General features: G+C 32.4%; 1 protein-coding gene across 2 annotated transcripts; it reads left to right on the top strand.

Moving 5' to 3' along the window:
- The first annotated feature begins 146 nt into the window (after nucleotides 1-146).
- LOC106051842 (serine hydroxymethyltransferase, mitochondrial-like) lies at nucleotides 147-20490 on the top strand. Of its 2 annotated transcripts, XR_008773578.1 has the most exons (13): nucleotides 147-346; nucleotides 1985-2125; nucleotides 3377-3456; nucleotides 4083-4283; nucleotides 5275-5356; nucleotides 6730-6852; nucleotides 6995-7134; nucleotides 13673-13838; nucleotides 14004-14103; nucleotides 14821-14976; nucleotides 15545-15652; nucleotides 17794-19915; nucleotides 20101-20490. XR_008773578.1 is itself a non-coding variant. In XM_013207051.2 (12 exons), the coding sequence occupies exons 1-12, from the start codon at nucleotides 302-304 to the stop codon at nucleotides 17919-17921; spliced, it is 1470 nt and encodes a 489-aa protein (XP_013062505.1). In that variant the 5' UTR covers nucleotides 147-301; the 3' UTR covers nucleotides 17922-20490. The 2 variants fall into 2 exon arrangements, 1 of the variants encoding a protein (XP_013062505.1); XM_013207051.2 differs by having other exon boundaries at nucleotides 17794-20490.
- Nucleotides 20491-20937: the final 447 nt, after the last annotated feature.

The raw sequence follows: 20937 nt of genomic DNA, 5'->3' as shown, positions 1-20937 counted from the left end.
GGTCTAGTCATTCTACAATCCATCTTAGAATAAATCTAATCTAGTGTCGAGATCTAATTGTAGTCACTTGTCAAGATCTCTTCTGTCGGATTATAGATCTAGATCTATCTAAATTTCGTTATTTCGTACACGATTTTGGCCCTGATTATTAAGAGACCTTGACCTATTGACCCCTTTGTTTTGAAAAGCGACAGCTGATAGCTGACCCATACCGCTACGGTCTGGATCTAGATCTAATAGACCACACGTTTTAGTCATTTTAACGGTACAGACTAAAGAGAAAATTTGACGTCTTGAAGAAATGCACGGAGCTAAAAGATTGACTTGTACTTTTCTTTCTTATCGGGTAGGTAAGCAGGGAATCACTCAAAATTGAAAATCTGACCACTATAAATACTAATACTCATAGACCTAGTGACCTAGTGACTAGTCTCCTAGCTAGTAATTTTAAGTAATACTTATAACTAGTATAGAGTATAGTCTCAGTATAGTATAGACTTGACTAGATCTAGACTCAGACTAGACACATGACCATGACTAACTTAATTAACTTCACTAAAGACTATATTCAATATAATCAAAATATATATATACTAAAACTAATAGACTATATAGTTATAGTATAGTATTAATAAATATTAATAAGTCAGTATAGTCCATAGTAAACTATAGTACTATAGTCTATAGAATATGTTTGTAAAATGTTTTACATGTTTCGGATGTTCCTTCAGAGTTGAAGATAATTACTTCCTAGTCCAAACCTCCCGCAGGACGACGGGGGATGGGAGCGGGCAGGGTTTGAACCCGGGACCATCGATAAATCTGAACGACAGTCCAGCGTACAAACCGCATGACCAGGCAGCCATATAGAAGATAGAGTCTAGTAAGATAGATCTAGATTCTAGTAATCTAGTTAATTCTAGACTAGATGTAGTTAGTATAAAAAAAAAGCATAAAAAATATAATTTCAATAATATATATAGTATATAGATCTTCTATATACTAGATCTATACTATATTAACTATATAAAATATATATTATTATATTATAATAAAGAGGTAAGAGATTTTACCGGCCTATTTATAATTTATTAAAGACCTCTAGTATTATAATTATAGTTACTTAATATACTTAATATAGTAATAAGTATATACGGTATAGTATATAGTTATGAAGAGAATTATATATAGATCTATAGATTATTACTATTATATATATATATATATATATATAATTATATAGAATATAAATCTGAAGATAGATGTAGTCATTGGAGATCTAGACCAGATTTTAGATAATGATATACTCGATCTAGTATAATCTACTAATTTGTATTACAGATCTTAATACAAACTAGATTCTAGAATCTCACTCTAAAGTATAGGACCAACTTATATATTTAATATCACTATGTCATTTTGTTGTATGTCTAAAATAAAAATATACTTCTAAAGTAATTAAATTTAAATTCAAGTATGCGCTCAAGCTAGTTATTAAGTTTAATTTAATTTCATTATATCATCTGGAAAGTAAAATAAACTAAGAAATCTGAGCCAGGGATTTTATAATATTAATATATTAATTTAGAATCCACATGGTGCAAACTTGTTTGGTGCATAATATTTTACATGTTTAGGATGTTCCTTCAGAGTTAAAGATAATTTACTTCCTAGACCAAACCTCCCTCAGGATGGGGGGAGATGGCAGTGGACATAGTATGAACCTGGGGCCATCGAGAAGTCTGAATGACCATCCAACGCACATATTGAATGACCAGGTAGCCATCCAAGAAAATATTCCTGGATGAGTCTTGCCAGCAGAAAATCCTCTTTAAGGGCAGAGCTGTTCATTGTGATGGCTACTTAGTATCTTTATTTGCTTTCTGTTTTACTAAATAATTGTCTGCTTTACATTTCCATTAAATGTTGTTTATATGTAGCTGTATATTAAATCTTTTTTTTTAAATTTAAATACTTGTCACAGCATCTTTCTCAAGGATGTATCCGAATAAGAAACAAATGGACTGGTCAAGAAACAATTGAAACTGATGACCCTGAGGTCTATGAAATTATCAAACAAGAGAAATACAGGCAGTCTCATGGTTTAGAACTTATAGCTTCAGAGGTAATTTATAACAAAATATACCCATTCACAAGTGGGGTGAGTGGTAAAACTTTTGGCTTCCAAACCAAGGGTCCCAGGTTTGAATCTTGGTAAAAACTTGAATTTTAAATAGAATGCCCAAACTAACTTTAGTTGGGGAAAGGTCATTATGCTGACCACATGACTTTGAGTTTATGGGAAATTAAATTGTGCTTCAGAAGAGTCCACAAAAGCTTCAGGTCAATTAGTTGGTTAATTTGAATTAGTGCTATACTCCCAAGCCCAGGTAAACCCTATACCATTGAGGAAACCCTGATTTTAAAAATTTCAACATTGAACTATGAAGTGTTTTGACACTCTGAGATGTGAAATTTGTTTTATTTATTAAAACTTGTAAAGTGGGATAATGGGGAACTATTAATAATACAGTGTGCGTCAAAAAAATTTATACACACTTTGAACTGTCATAGACAATTTATTTCCCGTTCTACAATGCTAAATTTCTGGACATGGAAAGCATTATGTCCAATTGGAAAAATAAATGTGAGTAATGTTCAAACTGGTGGCCTTCGGCATCAATACATTGCTGAGTACGAGTCAACTCTGATTCCGTACATTGTACCAAAGTGTCCACTGAGATTTCTGTGCCCACTGCCTGAATCTCATTCCACAGTGTGACGTGGTTTACGTTTGTACACCTCATCTTTAACTGTGCCCCATAAGAAGAAATCCTGTGGCATGAGGTAGAACGGGAAATCAATTGTCTATGACAGTTCAAAGTGTGTATACATTTTTTTGACGCACCCTGTATAATTATGTGGGTTTTTTTATTTTACATATGTTAACCATTCAGACTGTGGTCTCAATAGTTCTGGTTTAAACCATTCTAGTTATATTCTGGAGCATAAGTACACCAGGTTGCCTGACACAGATTCTAATAATCTTTATTTCTGATTGAAAAAGTAAAATACCAAAATGGCCCCAATCAATCGTCTGATATTTACATTATTCTTTCAGGTACAAGGCACTACCTGAAATGGTTATCAGCATTAACTTTTTTGTTTTTAATATGGGCATCATTTTATTGAATGTCCTTAATTCTTGCATAAGGATTTCAGTGATACCAAACCTTTCTTCTCCAGTATTTTTTCATTGACTTTTGTGAAGCAAAAAAAAAAAAGAAGTAAATTATTTGTCCGTTTTGGCATTAAAATATTTATTACTACCGGTATTATTTATATATTTTTTTAATAAAACATTTATCTACATCAGAACTTTGCTAGTCGTGCTGTTCTAGAAGCATTGGGGTCTTGTTTGACTAACAAGTACTCTGAGGGATACCCTGGAGCAAGGTTAGGATATATTACAACCAAACTGTTCTATATTAAATAGAGTTAAATTGAAATTTTGACTATCTTAAAGTTTTTTTTTTTTGTTTTTTTTTTATGAAGTGTAGTTTGAGCTATAATAATCAATTAGCATTTTTTTTTTTTTTTTTTTTTTTTAACTTATGTACTGAATTGGATGAAAAAAACTGTTAGAATTTATGTAGCCTTATTGTAACTTACGTTTGTTACAAAAAATATGATTTTTGGTTAGAAGGATGATATCTTTCCTTCAGAATATATTAAAAGCTTATTAACATTGCTAAAATGTCTCTAAATGCAAATGTCTCTTAGACAAGCCTATATAGCGTTATTTGAAGTAGAATATATTTTAAAAGTTATAGAAATATCTAAAAAAAAAATTTTAAGCGAATTAGAATTTGTGTATATAATAATATAATATTAATATACATTCCTGTTTGAACAAGTAAAAGTGTGTGAAGTAGTAAATATGAATGTTGTTCTACTTGAATTTCAAAGTGCATTAAATTGTCTTGAGAATATCCATCGTAAACTAATTTTATTAATCAATGTATTGATAGACTTTATGTAATAATTCATCACATAAAAGATTTGGTTTGAAAATCTTTCAGATATTATGGAGGCAATGAAAACATTGACAAAATTGAAGTTTTGTGTCAGAAGAGAGCGCTGGAAGCATTCAGATTGGATCCAGACAAGTGGGGTGTAAATGTGCAGCCTTACTCTGGGAGTCCTGCCAACTTTGCAGCCTTTACTGCAGTGTTAAATCCACATGATAGATTAATGGGCTTAGACTTACCAGATGGAGGACAGTAAGTTGTTGATCTGATAATCTTTGATTAACCTATTCCAATGTATCTTAAACTGATCTTCTAAAGGGGGGGTGCAACATCATGACAAAAGTGGGAAAGGTAGAGCATATACATTTTTTTTTAGGGCAAACCAAAAAAAAAAAGTTAAATAATTGTAGTTATCAATCAATGCTTGATAATTTACTAAGTAAAATGCCTTTTTTGCTAATATTTAACAGATTAAACCATTTTATAATGTATAACTATATTGACTCGAAACGTTTTATGGAAGACATTTCAATTTGTCTCCACTAACATGATTCTTCTCGATCTTCTTATGTTAGAATGGTTGAAATTATCCCGTACATTGTTTTGTTGACAATTTTTCTGTGAAAGGTCAGCGGCAAGATGTCTTAATTAACTTGAAGATGATCTTATGAACATTAAGCTCATTGTACGTGTACTAGATATTATGTTACTCGAATGCTCACACATAAAAGTTTTGGTCAGTGTTGCCTTCTTTTTTATTACACTTAATTTAATTATATCTCTCAAATCCACAAGAAATGGGTTATCACACAGAAAAATCTATTTTAAAAATCTAATTATATTGATCTGTTTATTCTTAATATTACAACCTTAGTCTTTGTGATTTTACATATAAATCTTGAATTTGTAGACTTTATATTAGAGTTAGAAATTAAAATGAGAGTTGGTGACTGGAGAAAGATCTTTATATTAAATATTATATACACATACCAAACGTACTTGTCATGATAAAAGTTATAACTTCTATTTGCTCGATCATAACAATTAAACAACTTCCACATAGCAACTTACAATCTCGTTTTAAAAGCTTTAAAAACATTATTGTAATTTATAATGACATGGCCTAAATTGTGCAAATGTGTCAAATACCCAAAATATCAACTATCATTTATAATGATTTCTGTTTTAGTCATAACCAATAAAATATATTTGTTTTATACATTATTTCATTTGTATGTTACAGTTTAACCCATGGCTTTATGACTGATACTAAACGTGTATCTGCAACCTCTATCTACTTTGAATCTATGCCTTACAGGCTGAATGTAAGTCAGTTATATTTTTCAAAACTTATGTTGTTGAACCAGTATTACTATAATTTTGCTATAAATTATGCTTATATTGATATCTATATACTGATATATAGTAATCCCTTTTTTTTATTTTTGAATGATGACCTCATTTAAAAAAAATAAATCCTCCCAGCATAAAACATTGTTAAAAGCTATAATCACAAGAACTTTGCAATAAAATATGAGATCATTATACCCATGGAATGGTAACCACTGAATTAGCTACTTGTGTTTATTAGAGATTTTAGTTGTAATTGATTAAACTACCGGTACTTTATAATATTTGCTTTAGTAATTTAGATATCTTCACCTTCTTTTATCCCTTAAACTGTTGGACCATTGGGGCACCACACAAGATCTGTTGATAGTCCTTCTCCATTCCTCTCTCTCTTTTGTTTTGGATAAAATCTCCCTCAATGGCAGGACCTTCCATTCCTTTATGTTGTCATCCCATCACTTTCTCTGTCTCTTCTTCTTTCTCAACTGTTCCTGAAGGAAGGTCTTTGACAAGTTTAGACAAGTCATCTGTTTCAAAAGCTATCTAATAGAGTTATTTCATGTATTACAATTACTATATATATATATATATATATATATATATATATATATATATATATATATATATATATATATATATATATATATATATATATATATATATATTTATATATATATACTGTATAAGAGGCGCAGTGGCTGAGTGGTAAAGCACTTGGCTTCTGAACCAGAGGTCCCGGGTTCGAATCCTGGTATTTTTATTTCGGGATCCTTGGGCACCTCTGAGTCCACCCAGCTCTAATGGGTACCTGACATTAGTTAGGGAAAAGTAAAGGCGGTTGGTTGTTTTGCTGGCCACATGACACCCACGTTAACGTAGGCCACAGAATCAGATGACCTGTATATCATCTGCCCTATATAGGCTATAGACCACAAGGTTTGAAAGGGGAACTTTACTTTTTTTACTTTACTATATATATCTATATATATCTATATAATATATATATCTATATATCTATCTATATCTATATATATCTATATAATATATATATCTATATATCTATCTATATCTATATCAATCTATTTATCTATATATATATATATATATATATAAAGTGGCAAAATGCTCCAATTATGTGGTGAAAGTAAAGGTGGTTAGAGTCATTATTGTTCAATCACTATTTAAATATGCAAATGTTGTTACATTTTAAACATTCATCTTCTCCATTTTCCATCTTTACTAAATCAATCTAAAAAAAATAAGTAATGTAAGAAGCTTTTTTTTTTGTTGTTGTTGCTGCTTTGTTTCAAGAATTAAATAAAAACATGTGTCTACTTTTTGTTTAAAGCCTAAGACTGGTTATATTGATTATGACAAGCTTCGAGAAACAGCTAGACTTTTTCGTCCTCGCTTAATTATAGCAGGTACAACAGCCTATTCAAGATTGCTTGATTATAAAGCATTTAGAGAGGTATATTATTTTTAAAATATATCATATATTTAGAATTTTAATACATTTTTTTGTATGAATTAAATTAAATATATCCTTTTAACATGCATGGCATATTCATTAAAATCTCTTATGCTTGCTATTTCTGTTAATTAAATGTTAGGTTTGTGATGAGGTAAAGGCTCATTTGTTGGCTGACATGTCTCACATCTCAGGACTTGTTGCTGCCAATGTCATTCCATCACCATTTGAATATGCAGATGTTGTCACATCAACTACACATAAAACTTTAAGGGGTCCCAGGTTAGTTACTGTTGTTACAAGGTCTAACCCAGTGATGGGCAAACTACAACCTACTCCAGCCCGCAGAAGATTTTGTATTAAAGATTAAAATTAACAATTTCACTCACAATGGAAAAATTATAGTTTTTAATGCAAGTTGAACAATTTGGTAGTATTGTGAATTTTAATGTGCATGATCTATTACTTGTTGCATCTGCTGGTTTGAAATTTACACAAATGCAATTAATACCATTTCATTTGATGTTAAATGTTCTTCAAACAAGCAACAGTTCTTCTTCTTCTTCTTCTTCATCGTTCTCATTGTTATGTTGGAGTGTTCATATGACTAGACCAATACATGAGATGAACTGCGCAGTGGTTTCCAAATCAGGGAGCTCTCCATATAGTTTTCTTTCTGTTGGGGTGATTTGGGGCCAATGTCTTATACGGGCCTCTTGGTAGAGAGAGCAGTTTTGGAGGACGTGGTCGGCATTTTCTGGTGATACTCCACATGGGCAGATTTCACTGGTTCCAATTTTGAGCTTCCGGAACATGTGTTGTCGCATTCTGTTGTGTCCGGTCCTGAGTCGAAAGATTAGACGTTGGTCTTGTCGGGATAGCTTATAGTAAGCGTCATCTTTCTTGTGATTTGGATGAGAGCTCGTCCATTTCTCATTTATTTTATCTACAATTAATTTCTTCATTTCTTCTGGATAGAGTGCAGAGTTTACTTGTGAGTTTGTTCTCCCACTCTTGGCCAGTGTGTCAGCCTTCTCATTTCCTGCTAGTTGTATGTGAGCTGGTATCCATTGAATAACAGTTTTTTTGCTGTTGTTGTTGAGCTTTGTAAGTGCTGTTCTGAGGTTTTTAATATAAGGGGAATCAGAGTTTTGCAAGCTTTGGAGGGTTGTTTTCGCGTCTGTTAGAAAGACAATCTGACTGTGAGGGGAACTTGGATGATTTGCTAGCATGGTAGCAGCTAGTGCTTCCCTTTCTGCTCTGTGACTGTCAGAGAGCTCTCCAGTTGCAATGGATTTTTCTAGTTTTCCTCCATCTGGCCATTCGATAAGTATTCCAGCTCCTCCATTTGTGGTGGCTTTATGGGATGAGCCATCCGTGTAAACTCTGATCCACTGATTGCTAGGGTAATTGGTATGTAGAAAACAGTTCACTATTTCCTTGAGCTCTGTTGGTCTGTAATCAGATTTTCTTTTTATGTTTTCAATATGGTCCCTTATAGTAGGAAGAGGGCTTTCGTCCCAGGGTGGAGATTCATTATAGTGTATCGAGGATTCCAGAGTAATTTTTTCAAGTTGGTGTTTCTTTTTTAGGTTTAGAGATTCCTGTATGAAATTGGTCCTTTTGAGATGGTTTTTTGTGCCAGTTTTGTGGATTTTTGTTCTGAGTGGGTGCCTCTCCAAGGTTTCCAATTTAGTGAATTGGGAAAGGATTTTTATTTCTCTTCTTTCATCCAGAGAAATCAGGGCAGCGGTTTCCTCCATACAGGGTTCATAGCGCTCCTAAAAACTCCTAAAATCTCCTAAAAAATGAAAAGTCTCCAAAAATCCTAAAATTTTTACCCTATTTATTGTTACCACTAAAGACGCGCTAGATCTAGTCTGTAGTGACTATTGTCTATAATTAGAGCAATTACCAGACTAATTTGTAGGCTACACCCCTCCGTGCCCTCCCTCACCTAAAATCTTCTTGTAAGTGTAATAGTGACTTCGCGTGGAAAGTCGGTTAATCTTCTAGATCTAGCTAGTATCTAGTAATAGTATTTAGATTCAGATCTAAGTTAGATCTAGTGAAGATAATTCGCACCTAACATGAAAAATCAGTGAATTTTAGTCAATTTAATGATCTTGATACATCTAATGTTCTAGATTACTCTAGAAATACGCTAGATTCTAGATTTACGCTAAATCACTTAGAGTCTAGTGAAGATAATTAGCACAAAGAAGTGAAAAGCCCGCAAATTTAGTGACTTAGATCTAGACTCTAGATCTACGGTATATCCAGTGAAGATAATTCGCATACTGCCGCGAAAAGTCAGCAAATTTTAGTGACTTAGATCTAGACTCTAGATCTACGGTATATTCAATGAAGATAATTCGCACACAGCTGCAAATTTTAGTGACTTATATCTAGACTCTAGATTTACTTGAAATCACTAGAATCTAGTGAAGATAATTCTCACACAGCCGTGAAAAGTCCGCAAAATTGAGTGACTTAAGAGTTAAAGTCCGCGAATTTTAGCGAATTAGCTTTAGAGTCTAGATCTTCTGTAAATTTAGTGAAGATAATATTTACACAGCAGTGAAAAGTCCGCGAATTTTCTCGACTTTGATCTAGACCAGGGGTGGGCAAATTACGGCCCGTGGACACCTACGGAAATATGGTGTGTCCACAGTTTATACATATTAAAAATAAATAATTTTAAATATCTCTATAAATTATTGAAACTTCTGATTCTTATCACTTATGTCGAAAAGGCTAAATGTCGAAACATATGTCGAAACATTCAGTCAAAGACACAAACTCAGGCCAGTATATATTTAATGCTTTGAAGAATTGTGTTGAGCACGAGCTTTGACTGAGTTTTTGTAATAAATAAAAGAATACTATTCAAACCATAAACTCAAAACGGAGTAATCGGGAAAGTTTGCGCCAAGCTGCATTGAATATCAAACATATTGTTGGCCCAAGTATGTCAGTGATCAAACTTATCAGAGCTAGGTGTCTTAAGTACAGGCAATTCCGAAAAGTACTTGAAGATGTGGAAACAAAACATTCCGATGTTCGGTACCACAGTAGTATCCGCTGGCTTAGCATGGGCAAGGTATTGAGAAGAAAATGGGATCACAAGGAAGAAATTGTTATGTTCATTGAAGGACAAAACTTTGTGACTAATATTTCTAATAAAGAGTGGAAGACAGACTTTATCTTTTTCATCTGAATTATTACAATGGGTTGCTTGCACAGGAAACGTACGTGCATGTGAAAACTTTCAATCAAAGCTACCCCCCTTCCCATTTCTCTAGGCAAGCAATAACAGATTTTGCCATTTTCCTTTGCTGAGAGTTGAAACTATTTCTTGTGGAACTTGGAACTAGTTTTCAATACCATTAGCTCCACACTTAGTGCAGAAGCTGATTCAGCTCCAGAAAAAACCCTCCAAACAAATTATGACCTGAGAGGCTCCAGTCTTTCCTCGGGCATTGTATGGGTACCAGAAACTGTATTTCTACACTTTGGAAAACACTTTGGTGCTAAACTTTCACATTATTTATAAGAAAAGTTCGATGAAGACTACGTGTAATTTGACAACAGTCACAATGATAACAACTAGTAAGTTTCGGAACATTATACGCGATTGTAAACAGTTAAATACTTTACATTAGGTACAACTACACAATTGAAATAACGAAATTCAAACAAATATTTATAAAATTAGTTTTAGAAACTGCTAACTCTTGTAATACCTTAATTGAGAGTGTAAAAAATTTAAATGTAAATGTGTAATACAGTATACATGACAATTAAAAGTCATTATACAAACTTAGCTACCGTATTCGTAGTTTTAAAGTTATATATATATATATATATGCGGCCCGCCACTCCTAAAATTTTTCTAATGCGGCCCTCGATATAAAAAGGTTGCCCACCCCTGATCTAGACTTAAATGCTAAATCACTAGAATATATATAGTGAAGATATTTCTCTCACAGCCCTGAAAAGTCCGCAAATTTTAGTGACTTAGATCTAGAGTCTAGATCTACTGTAAATTCAGTGAAGATAATTATCTCACAGCCTTGAAAAAATCTGCGCATTTTAGTGACTTAGATCAAGAGTCTAGATCTACTGTAGATTTAACGAAAATATTTCTCATGCAGCTGTGAAAAGTCCGTAAAAATTATTTCACTCGTAAAAGCCAGGGAAACTATATGGTTGAAAAAGATTCTGCTAGGAAAAAAACGCGAATAGGTCTAATCGTGTGCCACCGCCCCCCACCCCCCAATCCAAAAGCCATTTTTTAGTAAGCAAATGTCAACTAAACATTCAAATAGACCTATATTGCCCTATATATTACTGGCTCTGTTTATGAGAAGGATTTAAGTTAGCTAATAAAAGAATAAAACATTACCTCAAATGCACACCATGACTCAATAATCTATAAGATACACATAGGAACTAATAGTGTACATTTCCATCACAGAGAATACACATTATGATAGCATCTCTAAGAATGTTTCTTATTTTAAAAAATGGAAAAGCAACCATTTGTAATGTTTTTAAATAAATCTTTGAAAAAAAATGGTTGTTTGAGGTTTTGGGATGACAGTCAAGTTGTTACTTGATTAAAAGATAACTTTCATCACATTTTCTGTGGACATACCACAGCTGATAACATTGTTTCTGTGGCATATTGGCAAGATACTTATTATTTTTAAAATCAAATAACAATAATTGATTTGATAGATGCTTAGTTTTGTGTATGTTTTACTATGTATCACACAAACGGATAGGAAACAGACACACACATCATACATTTCATCCTTAAAAAAACCTCCTAAAATCTCCTAAAATTTTGTCATGGAAAAGTGCTACTAACCCTGTCCATAGCTCTTATGGGTGTTGTTTTGATTGCTCCTGTCATTATCCTTAGACCAATATTTGTGTATTTATGTTGGAGTTCAAGCAACAGTTGAGTTTGTGTTTATTGTTAGTTTATTTCATGTGCAGGTTCATAAAACATTTCTGTGATTGTAAGTATGTTTGTTTTGATGGCCAGTAGTGCAGATGTATTTGACAATGTATGGACAAACTAGTTAGTCTTTATTGTTACTATCTGAATGAGCTGATAAAGTTATGTATGAATGTGTAGTTGAGTTAGAGACAACATGTCAAAATGATAATAAATTAAGTTAATAGCTACATAGTCATTAATTCTTTTTTTTTTTTTTTTTGGTGTGTACTAGATCTTTATTACAATTTAGATTCTAAAAATGTCAAATAAAAAACATATATTTGATTTAGAATGTCTTATTTTTAAAGATAATTGGACATGGAACTAGACCTACTAATTCATAAATTAAAGAGAAAACACTGTATCCTATCAAACCATTGCCTTTGTATTTCCAGACACTTCACTTCTAAACATAAATATAAGTAAAAAAAAAAAACTTTTAGGCTAGCAAAATCTTTTTAAAAAGTTGATAGTTCTCATATTTTTGGAATTTTTTTGAAAGGTCTAAGTTTTTAAAATGAAGATACATCAAGAAGTTGTAACATTATGACAGTTCAAGCACCAAATATGATAGGCAAAATATCTGGATGTGGTAGGATTTTCAATCAAAACAACTCATAGAACAATCTTGTTTTCCTAAACTGCATCATACATCATGACATCTTCTGTGAAACTGCCTTAAATATAAAACAAGTTCTTGATGTAATAGTAAAGGTAGTAAATATTGTTCACACCTGTTGACTTACATGGAAAAAATGTCCAGAGTTCCTTAATACTATGCTATCTGAACACCAAAGTTAGAAGGCTAGTGCTGGATGCATCATCAAGCTTTTTGGGAACTGGAAAATAAATTAGTATCTTTCTCTCATTACAAAAATTACTATGCAGAATGTGAAATATTTACATTTTCACAGATCTTCTGTCACATAAACAAATTACATGCTACAATGCCTGTACAAAGTATAAAACAACTATTGTATTAACAATATCTGGGAAATTGAAAGTTTGAACTTCATGTAATAATCATCTCAAACAATTTTTGTTTAATATTTAACAATTAGAGTTCTACATAGGCTTGTTGAAATACAGTTTTCAAATTGAATATCTCATGCCAAGAGAATGTGTGCAATGTTTGAATCTTCATTTATTTGTTAGCAGATTTTTTTAAATAATCAGTCTTTTAAATAGCTGTCAAAAATAGATAGAATAAACTCCTTAGTTCACTCTTGAATAACTTCATCCCAATTTTAAGTCAATTGTGAAAAGCTGTTATCAAAAGAATTGAACATTAAAAATTAATACCTTGCATTAGTTAAAGCATTTTTTTAGATACTATAAAAAAAAAGGTTTTGGTCAGCTCCTTTAAACGTTAAGCCCATCACAGGTTTGAACTTTGGTGAGTCAGTAGTTACCCTGTTTCTAAGTACTTGCACTTGTTGTAAATACTGATACTATTTTGCAAATTCTTGTAATAAGTAGTTAATGCTAATTTTACATTAATTTTTTAAAAATTAATACTGTTATTGTTACAAAATCTGAATTTGAAATTAAGAAAAATAATAATGTTTATATATGGTGAAATGCCTAGCTAAAAGCAAAAAAAAAATTCTATAATGTTTGTTCATTTTAAAGGTAAAATATTTCAACTTCAGATTAACTCAATTTTATAAGTTTCTGTACTATTTCATGGGTCATCATCATGTTTACTTTCATAAATTTTAAAGTTTAATGAAATTGCATTCATTTTTTCCAAATAATTAAACACAGCTAAATAAAATAAAAGGATTCTGGCTAAACTTTTATCTCCAGGTCTGGAATGATATTTTATCGTAGAGGTGTGAAATCTGTGGACAAGAAAACTGGAAAGGAAACTCTTTATGACTATGAAAAAACTGTCAACAATGCTGTATTCCCTGCTTTACAAGGAGGACCCCACGATCATCAAATAGCAGCCATAGCTGTGGCTTTAAAACAGGTTCGACAAAATAAAACCAGAATAAGGCTAAGAAAATTAGGTTCTTATATGCTTGTATTTATGTATACAAAAAAATCGAAGTACAAAGAATGGGGGGTTTTGAAGTTTCAAAGATAATTGAGAACATGAGGGGAAAAATAATATTTGCTTTTGTGCTATCTTTAGGCAATGCAACCTGACTTCAAATGTTACCAAGAACAAGTTTTAAAGAATGCTAAAGCAATGTGTAACTCTTTACTAAAGAAAGGTTACACAGTTGTTTCAGGTTTGTTCACAATAGATTTGAGTTGTTGCTAAGTGAACACTTTGTGGACTTACTTGATAGGTCTAAACAGAGTTTATGCTGCTTTGTCTATATGTTAAGGATATACTTTTCAAATAATAAGGTATTAGCAGTAAGCGCTTTAAATCTTTAAATTTACTGTATCACTAAGTTAAAATAACTATTAAATGATACCAATATGGTTTATACTACCATCAAATTTATAAAAATAAATTGACTAAAGTACTCCCCTTTCAGACCTTGCGATCTACAGATAATGTAAAGGTCATCTGTTTCTATGCTCGGCAGTTAGTTAAAGATCAACAGCTTTTACTTTCCTCAATTAATGTCAGATACGTTGGCCAAAGAAACAGATGACCTTGGTATCATTTGCCCCATAGTTTGCAAGGTCTGAAAGGGGAAACTTTTTTTTTTTTTCTACCCTTTATAGAGTTGGGTGGATTCGAGAGTCCCAAAAATCCCAAAGTTTAAAATCCCTGCATTCATAGAGATTTGAACTTGAGATCCCCTCAGTTTAGAAGCCAAGCCTTATACCATTATTAAAGAGCCTACAAATAGTATTTCTGCAAAGCACTATAAAAAAGCTGCAATTGGCCTAGGGTATAATTATCATCTCACATTGGTTGGCATTCTTTTGTTATTACAACTAAATCATAGTAACTTAAAGTCACTAAGTAATTTTCATGATTTTTATTGCAGGTGGTACAGACAATCACTTAGTCTTAGTTGACCTTAAACCAAAGGGAACAGATGGAGCAAGAGTAGAGCGTGTGTTAGAGTTGTGCTATATAACAGTCAACAAAAACACTTGCGCCGGAGATAAAAGTGCAATGACCCCTGGAGGATTGAGATTAGGTATATATTATGATGGTATCCTGTGACCAGTATTTCAAGTTTATGGTTTATTACTTTATACTTTAATGTGCTTAATTTTTCTAATCCTTTTTATTAAGTAGCTTTTATATAGCACAACTTAAATGCTTTTAACATGCTCAGTGCACTATTAAATTAAAAATATATCATGCTCTATATAGTACACTATGGTCCATTCTCTTTTGTGGACATATATCTGAAAGCAAGGTTCTGTGCTCAGCAAACACATTTTAGCCAGTCAGATTTCAAACTGGAGCCAAGCAGTTTTTGCCACTCAGACACACATCCCAAGTTTTTAATGATTGTTAGACTGACTTTGTGTTTACCCTATAAACAGGCCCATTATGGCCCAGTACAGTTTTTGATTAGGGTTATCCCTCATTGCTCTAACTGCAGCCCTTAACAGCCCACTGTGGGTCCTAATGAGCACGGTTATACTAATAGAGGTTTTAATGATTGTTTTACTGACTTTGTGTCTACAAATAGGTGCCCCAGCCCTGACAATCAGAGGTTTTAATGATTGTTTTACTGACTTTGTGTCTACAAATAGGTGCCCCAGCCCTGACAAGCAGAGGTTTCAAGGAAAAAGATTTTGAAAAAGTTGTGGAGTTATTAGACAAAGGGGTTCAAATATCTGTACAAGCTCAGCTGCAAACAAGTGAGTTGAAATGTTTATTGTAAAAATATAGAGAGTCACCCTCTTACAACTAAATAAAAATTCACAGATTGTAAGCTACATTTAACATTAAATTTTAAACAATATTTTCAAATAATAGCGATATCTTATCCCTAATTTTGTGATTACGCAAACTCATATGTGTCCTGCACATTTTGTCACATCTAATCCTGACAAAGTGTTTGTCTGCTCCTGTTTTTGGCATGATCAATAGTTCATCTATTTTTTTACAAGGAAATATATCATCTAGGCTGGGCTTAAAAATGATTCAACTACCAAAAGAAAATGGATGTTTGATCAACAAATCTGTTGTATCTATAGCGTTTTTCTTAGTAGGTAGTTCATAAATAAAATAGGAATCGCCTATCGCACTGATTTTCATATATGATTAATACTTTTATTGCTGAAGGATGAAATAATTTTAACCACTATCATACCATACCATAAATGTTGAAATACTTTTTAAATTAGATCAAAGAAATTACTCCAAAAAAGCATGACTACAAACTTTAAAGTACTGGTACAGTAAAAAAAAAAAGTAAAAGTACCCCTTTCAGACCTTGAGGTCTAAAGGGCAGATGATGTAAAGGTCATCTGTTTCTGTGGCCTTCGGTTAACAAGGGTGTCATGTGGCCAGCACAATGACCAACCGCCTTTACTTTTCCCTAACTTATGTCAGGTACCCATTAGAGCTGGGTGGACTCAGCGGCGCCCGAAGATCCCGAAATTAAAAATCCCAGTCTTCACCAGGATTTGAACCCTGGTCCACCAGTACAGTACCTACCCGGTATTTTTATTTCAACTTGTAAATATATCTTTGATGTACTTTATTAATTCAAGAAATTCTGTTTTGGATAAAAGATCAATCATTATAATATAAGAAGATAAAAAAAAGAGCTAAAATTTATAATTGCATCAAAGAAGATAATTGCAATCTAAAAACAAGAAAAAAACATAAAAAATACTTTTTTTTTAAAAATTAAAGCATATACCAATTAGTTTGGATCAGTCATGTAATTAAGTTGTAACCGGTCTAGGCAAACAACAATAGATCTGCGATTAGAAATATTTTTATCAATTATTTTTGTTTAGCACTACTGTATTTCATGCTTTCTCAATATGCTATGTTCCTATCACTTATCTGGAAAGGGATATCTAGGTGAATTTTACCATAATCTTTATTTTAAAGCATTTATATTAAAAAGATGGAACATGCTGAATTTGAGTTGAGTTTTGAGTTTAGGCACATCTGCACAATTTAGGCCATGTCATGCTGAATTTGAACTCATGACACATTCTAACAACTCAGCTATTATCTATTGTTTGTTTCAAACTTGCTCGACATATGAAGGGGGCTAATTTAGATTATACCACCACATCAGTCAAGTACAATTTCTTTCCCTAGTTTGAGATACAAAAAAAAAATTATTACAATAGTTATTTATTTTTAATTTTTTATTTATTTAATTGATTTTTTTTCATTTGTTCTTCTGTTGTCCAGGTAGGTAAAAGAAATAATTGTGCAAAATTTCAGCTTAATTTTTAACCCAGATTGGGTTTGGGAGAAATAAAGTGTACAAACTTTTTGCCAGACAGAGTGAGTTGATAAAAACTTTGTAATGAGTTATAATTGGATGAAACAGTTACATTATTATTCTAGCTTTTATATACCGGTAGCGCTACTTTCATGCTTATAGCATGCTCAGAGCGCTTTTGGTCCAACCTCATTTGTGGACTGGGGGGGGGGGGTGTTCATGTGCTGCCTTTAGGCGCTCAGTAAACACAACTCTGCCCCAGTCAAACCTCGATCCCCCATCTAGGTAGCCAAGTTCAAGTGCACTTAGCCTTTCGACCACGCTAAGTACATACTAGTACCAGATATTCCCCAAATAGTCGGTACCAGTATCTTTTTTATTAACTAAATGTTTTCTTTACTATCCCCCAATTAAAAAATGTATACCATTTTAAAATACCTCTATTCCATTTGTACTTTCCAAATGGGTGGGCAAACATGTTTCTAATAATTTTATTGGCATTTTTTGTTTTTAACATTCATTAGTTATGAAGAACAGATAATAGTTTTATAACATGTATTGTACTTTATTAATTCATATATTTTACAGAAACACTGAAAGACTTTAAAGCTTTTGTTCTTGAGAATGCAGACATTCAGAAAGAAATACAATCTCTTAAAGAGGAAGTCATCACCTTTTCTAAAAACTTTTCCATGCCAGGTTTTGAAGACAGATGAGTCCATCAATTAATTTCAATGGCAATGTTATACATTTATTTAGAAAAAGATCTGATCTATACACAATATATATATACACTCAAAGAGTTCCATAAATCATTTTGCAATCCATAAAATATTTTGTTTTTTGACACTGCCCTTAAGTTTTCACCAAGTTTATTTTACTGTTGGCTCTTTCTGTAGACCTCATACGAAAGTAACTATGATTTTTAGGTTTCAATAGATACAGATATATAGATACTGGTACTTTTACCATGGTAACATTTATACATTCCAATAAAGTGTCCTTCTTATCATGTCTAATCTTTTTGGCCATATATGATTTATGCTAAAAAACATAATAATTAAAAAAAGAATGCATATGTACATTTCTTTGACTAATGGTCTAAGTTGTATTGTTTTTTGCCAATAAAACATTAGTGAAACATTTAAAATTTATCATATTTAAAGGAAAGTATATACCGTATATTAAAATAAGAAATCTATTTTTCTGTGATTAATCAGACATCTAGTAAGCATAATTACTGAAGGTGCTATAAAATAGAGCATTGTTTATTGATCATGTTTATATACCTTATATTATGATTGTTATATGTTTGGACACTCTAGAACCAGCTAAAATAAATTTTCAGTATTATATTGTTATTTATGTAAAGTTGCAATATTTGTTACCATACTTGATAACTGGTCCTTTTTGGTGTAATGTTTGTTGTGAAAGACAATTCTGGTCAATAAAATTGTTCTCATATACTGGTATGAGATTTTTTTTACCCAATTTCTATCAAAATGCTTAGCAGTTTATAGTATTATGAATGGCAAGAATGTTGAGGTATATCATTTACCACTTTAATGGTTAAAACTTCCAAGATATCATGCATACTGGTACTTAAAAATTTTTCATATAATTATTTGCTATCATTTTATGGGGTATCTAGGCAGGGTAGCACCTCTAGTGGTCAGGCAGTCGTACCCTTTACAGAGGGTAGCTTGGCTCACTCTTGGTCCCCAATGAACTCTCACCTGTGGCTCCCAGTAGCTGTAGCATATGCAGCAGTCACACCCCGGTAAAAACTTGGGAGGCCCACCTTATGGTTGCATGCACCTATTTTTTACACTCCTGATTCAGATGCGCCACTTAATATTTTAAAAAGTTTAGTCCTTTAAAGTGTGGGAATTTATACATATTTGGTTAGTTATAGACATTTGTGTCATTAAAATAGTTTTCTCTGTAGCTTTGTTTTGATTTTGACCCTTCTGTTGTTCTTACTCATGGAAGCACAGTCATAAACTCTGCTGCTCGGCAATACGCTGCCTACATGAATACTTCCCGCTACTATCACTATTCACTTCCAAGTACATCCTCATGACCCTCAAGTTTACCCTAACTGCCCATTTGGACAACTTTCAGGAAGTGTTCACCTGTCAGTAAATAGTGATGTACCGGTATGCTGTGGGTGGACTAGTTTATTATATTTTATACCGGTACTATTGATTGTGATCATGACGAGGCTAAAGAAATCATTATAATTCTAAAATGTTTTATGTAAATATAATTTATTCTAATTAGCAATACTGGTATGTTGAAACATTTAGTACTAGATTTGAATTACGTTTTTGCTCAACAAGTAATTGCATAAGCTATGTTTCAAAGCTGTGTCAAAGGGTATTATTGAATATACAAGTACTGGTACTGTTGGATTGGACATACACATTAACAAAACTCTTCATGAATGCTTTAAGAAAAATAAAATGTTATGTCCTGTTAACAATGAAATACCGTGAAATGGGGTGACTTTGCCTACTCTATACTAAAAATGTGAAAGGCTTTAAAAACGTTTTTCCTGAGTTGTTTCCCATGAATTTTCATTAAAATATAAAAGAATATAGGTTAGTGTTTAGAAATAATACTTCATCTCTGCTGTAAGTAGCAAAACATGGCAGATACACGTTTTTGACTCAGGACCTTCAATTTCACTAATTTCAGCTGTTTTTAGGTGAGTTACAACTTTAGTTTAGATCTAATAGGATATTAGCTAATAAAATGAACTTATGCATTTTTTTCAGTTGTAATTTGGTTTACAATTGTGAGGGGAAGTTGTAATTAATTTCCTAACAGGTTTTAATGCCTAAGGTAGAGGCAAAGTCACCCCCCTTATATGTGTAGCATTTTTTCTTTCAGATAGTCGTGCCAACAGTGTCCAAAAAGAAGCGGAGCTGACATAAACATAATGATGTAGAAACTTTATTAAAGCTATGGAAGAGTGAAAACACAAACAGGGATGAGCGGAAATTCAGCTGGCAATGAGAGAATATTTCTGTTTGGGCTATTCTGTGAGATTGGCGCAAGAATGCAACATCCTTCACAGCCAGCATTCTCAACATCAGTTATGTTCCAAGTGTATGAAAATAATGCTACTACCATTGAAGCACTTATATTCCAGCAGTGGGGAAATAAATTCTGGGTCAGATGAGTGGAAACCTTAACCACGAAGAAAGAATTTGTCGATAAATGTCATTGATTTTAACTGTTTACTTTAGGAGGAAGCCATGCATTAAACAGCTAAAATTTTGTGATGCCTTTTATTCAAAAATGTTCATTTATTAAGAATATAAAGTTCAAAGGCAAAGTCACCCCATTTTTGAAAAAATGGCATTTAAGCCCCCAAAAAAGTATTTTCCCTTTAATGTACTTTATTGAATGTTTTTATTAAAGTACAGGCATCCACTCTGTAGGAAAACAAGTTTATAGTAGTTTAAGTGTATTTTAAATATGAGAAAATTAAGTTGGAAGTATATTACAATAATTTAAAACAATGCCAACAAAGCATCCTAATTTAGGATAGAAATAAAAGCCAGGAATTAAGTTTGTAAATTGACAAAGCAGCTATGGTTTTCACCAAAACAATTCTCAATGGAATGAGCTGCAACAGAAGTTAATATATTGTCAAACAGAACAAGCCTTTTCAGTTGGTGACTATTTTAAGATGATTTACTAATGCTTGTCAAACGCAGCCAA

The sequence above is a fragment of the Biomphalaria glabrata genome, chromosome 11, assembly GCF_947242115.1.
Source record: "Biomphalaria glabrata chromosome 11, xgBioGlab47.1, whole genome shotgun sequence".
NCBI lineage: Eukaryota > Metazoa > Mollusca > Gastropoda > Planorbidae > Biomphalaria > Biomphalaria glabrata.
Note: the sequence above shows the minus strand (reverse complement) of the source record. Positions and strands in the feature narration are given on the sequence as shown.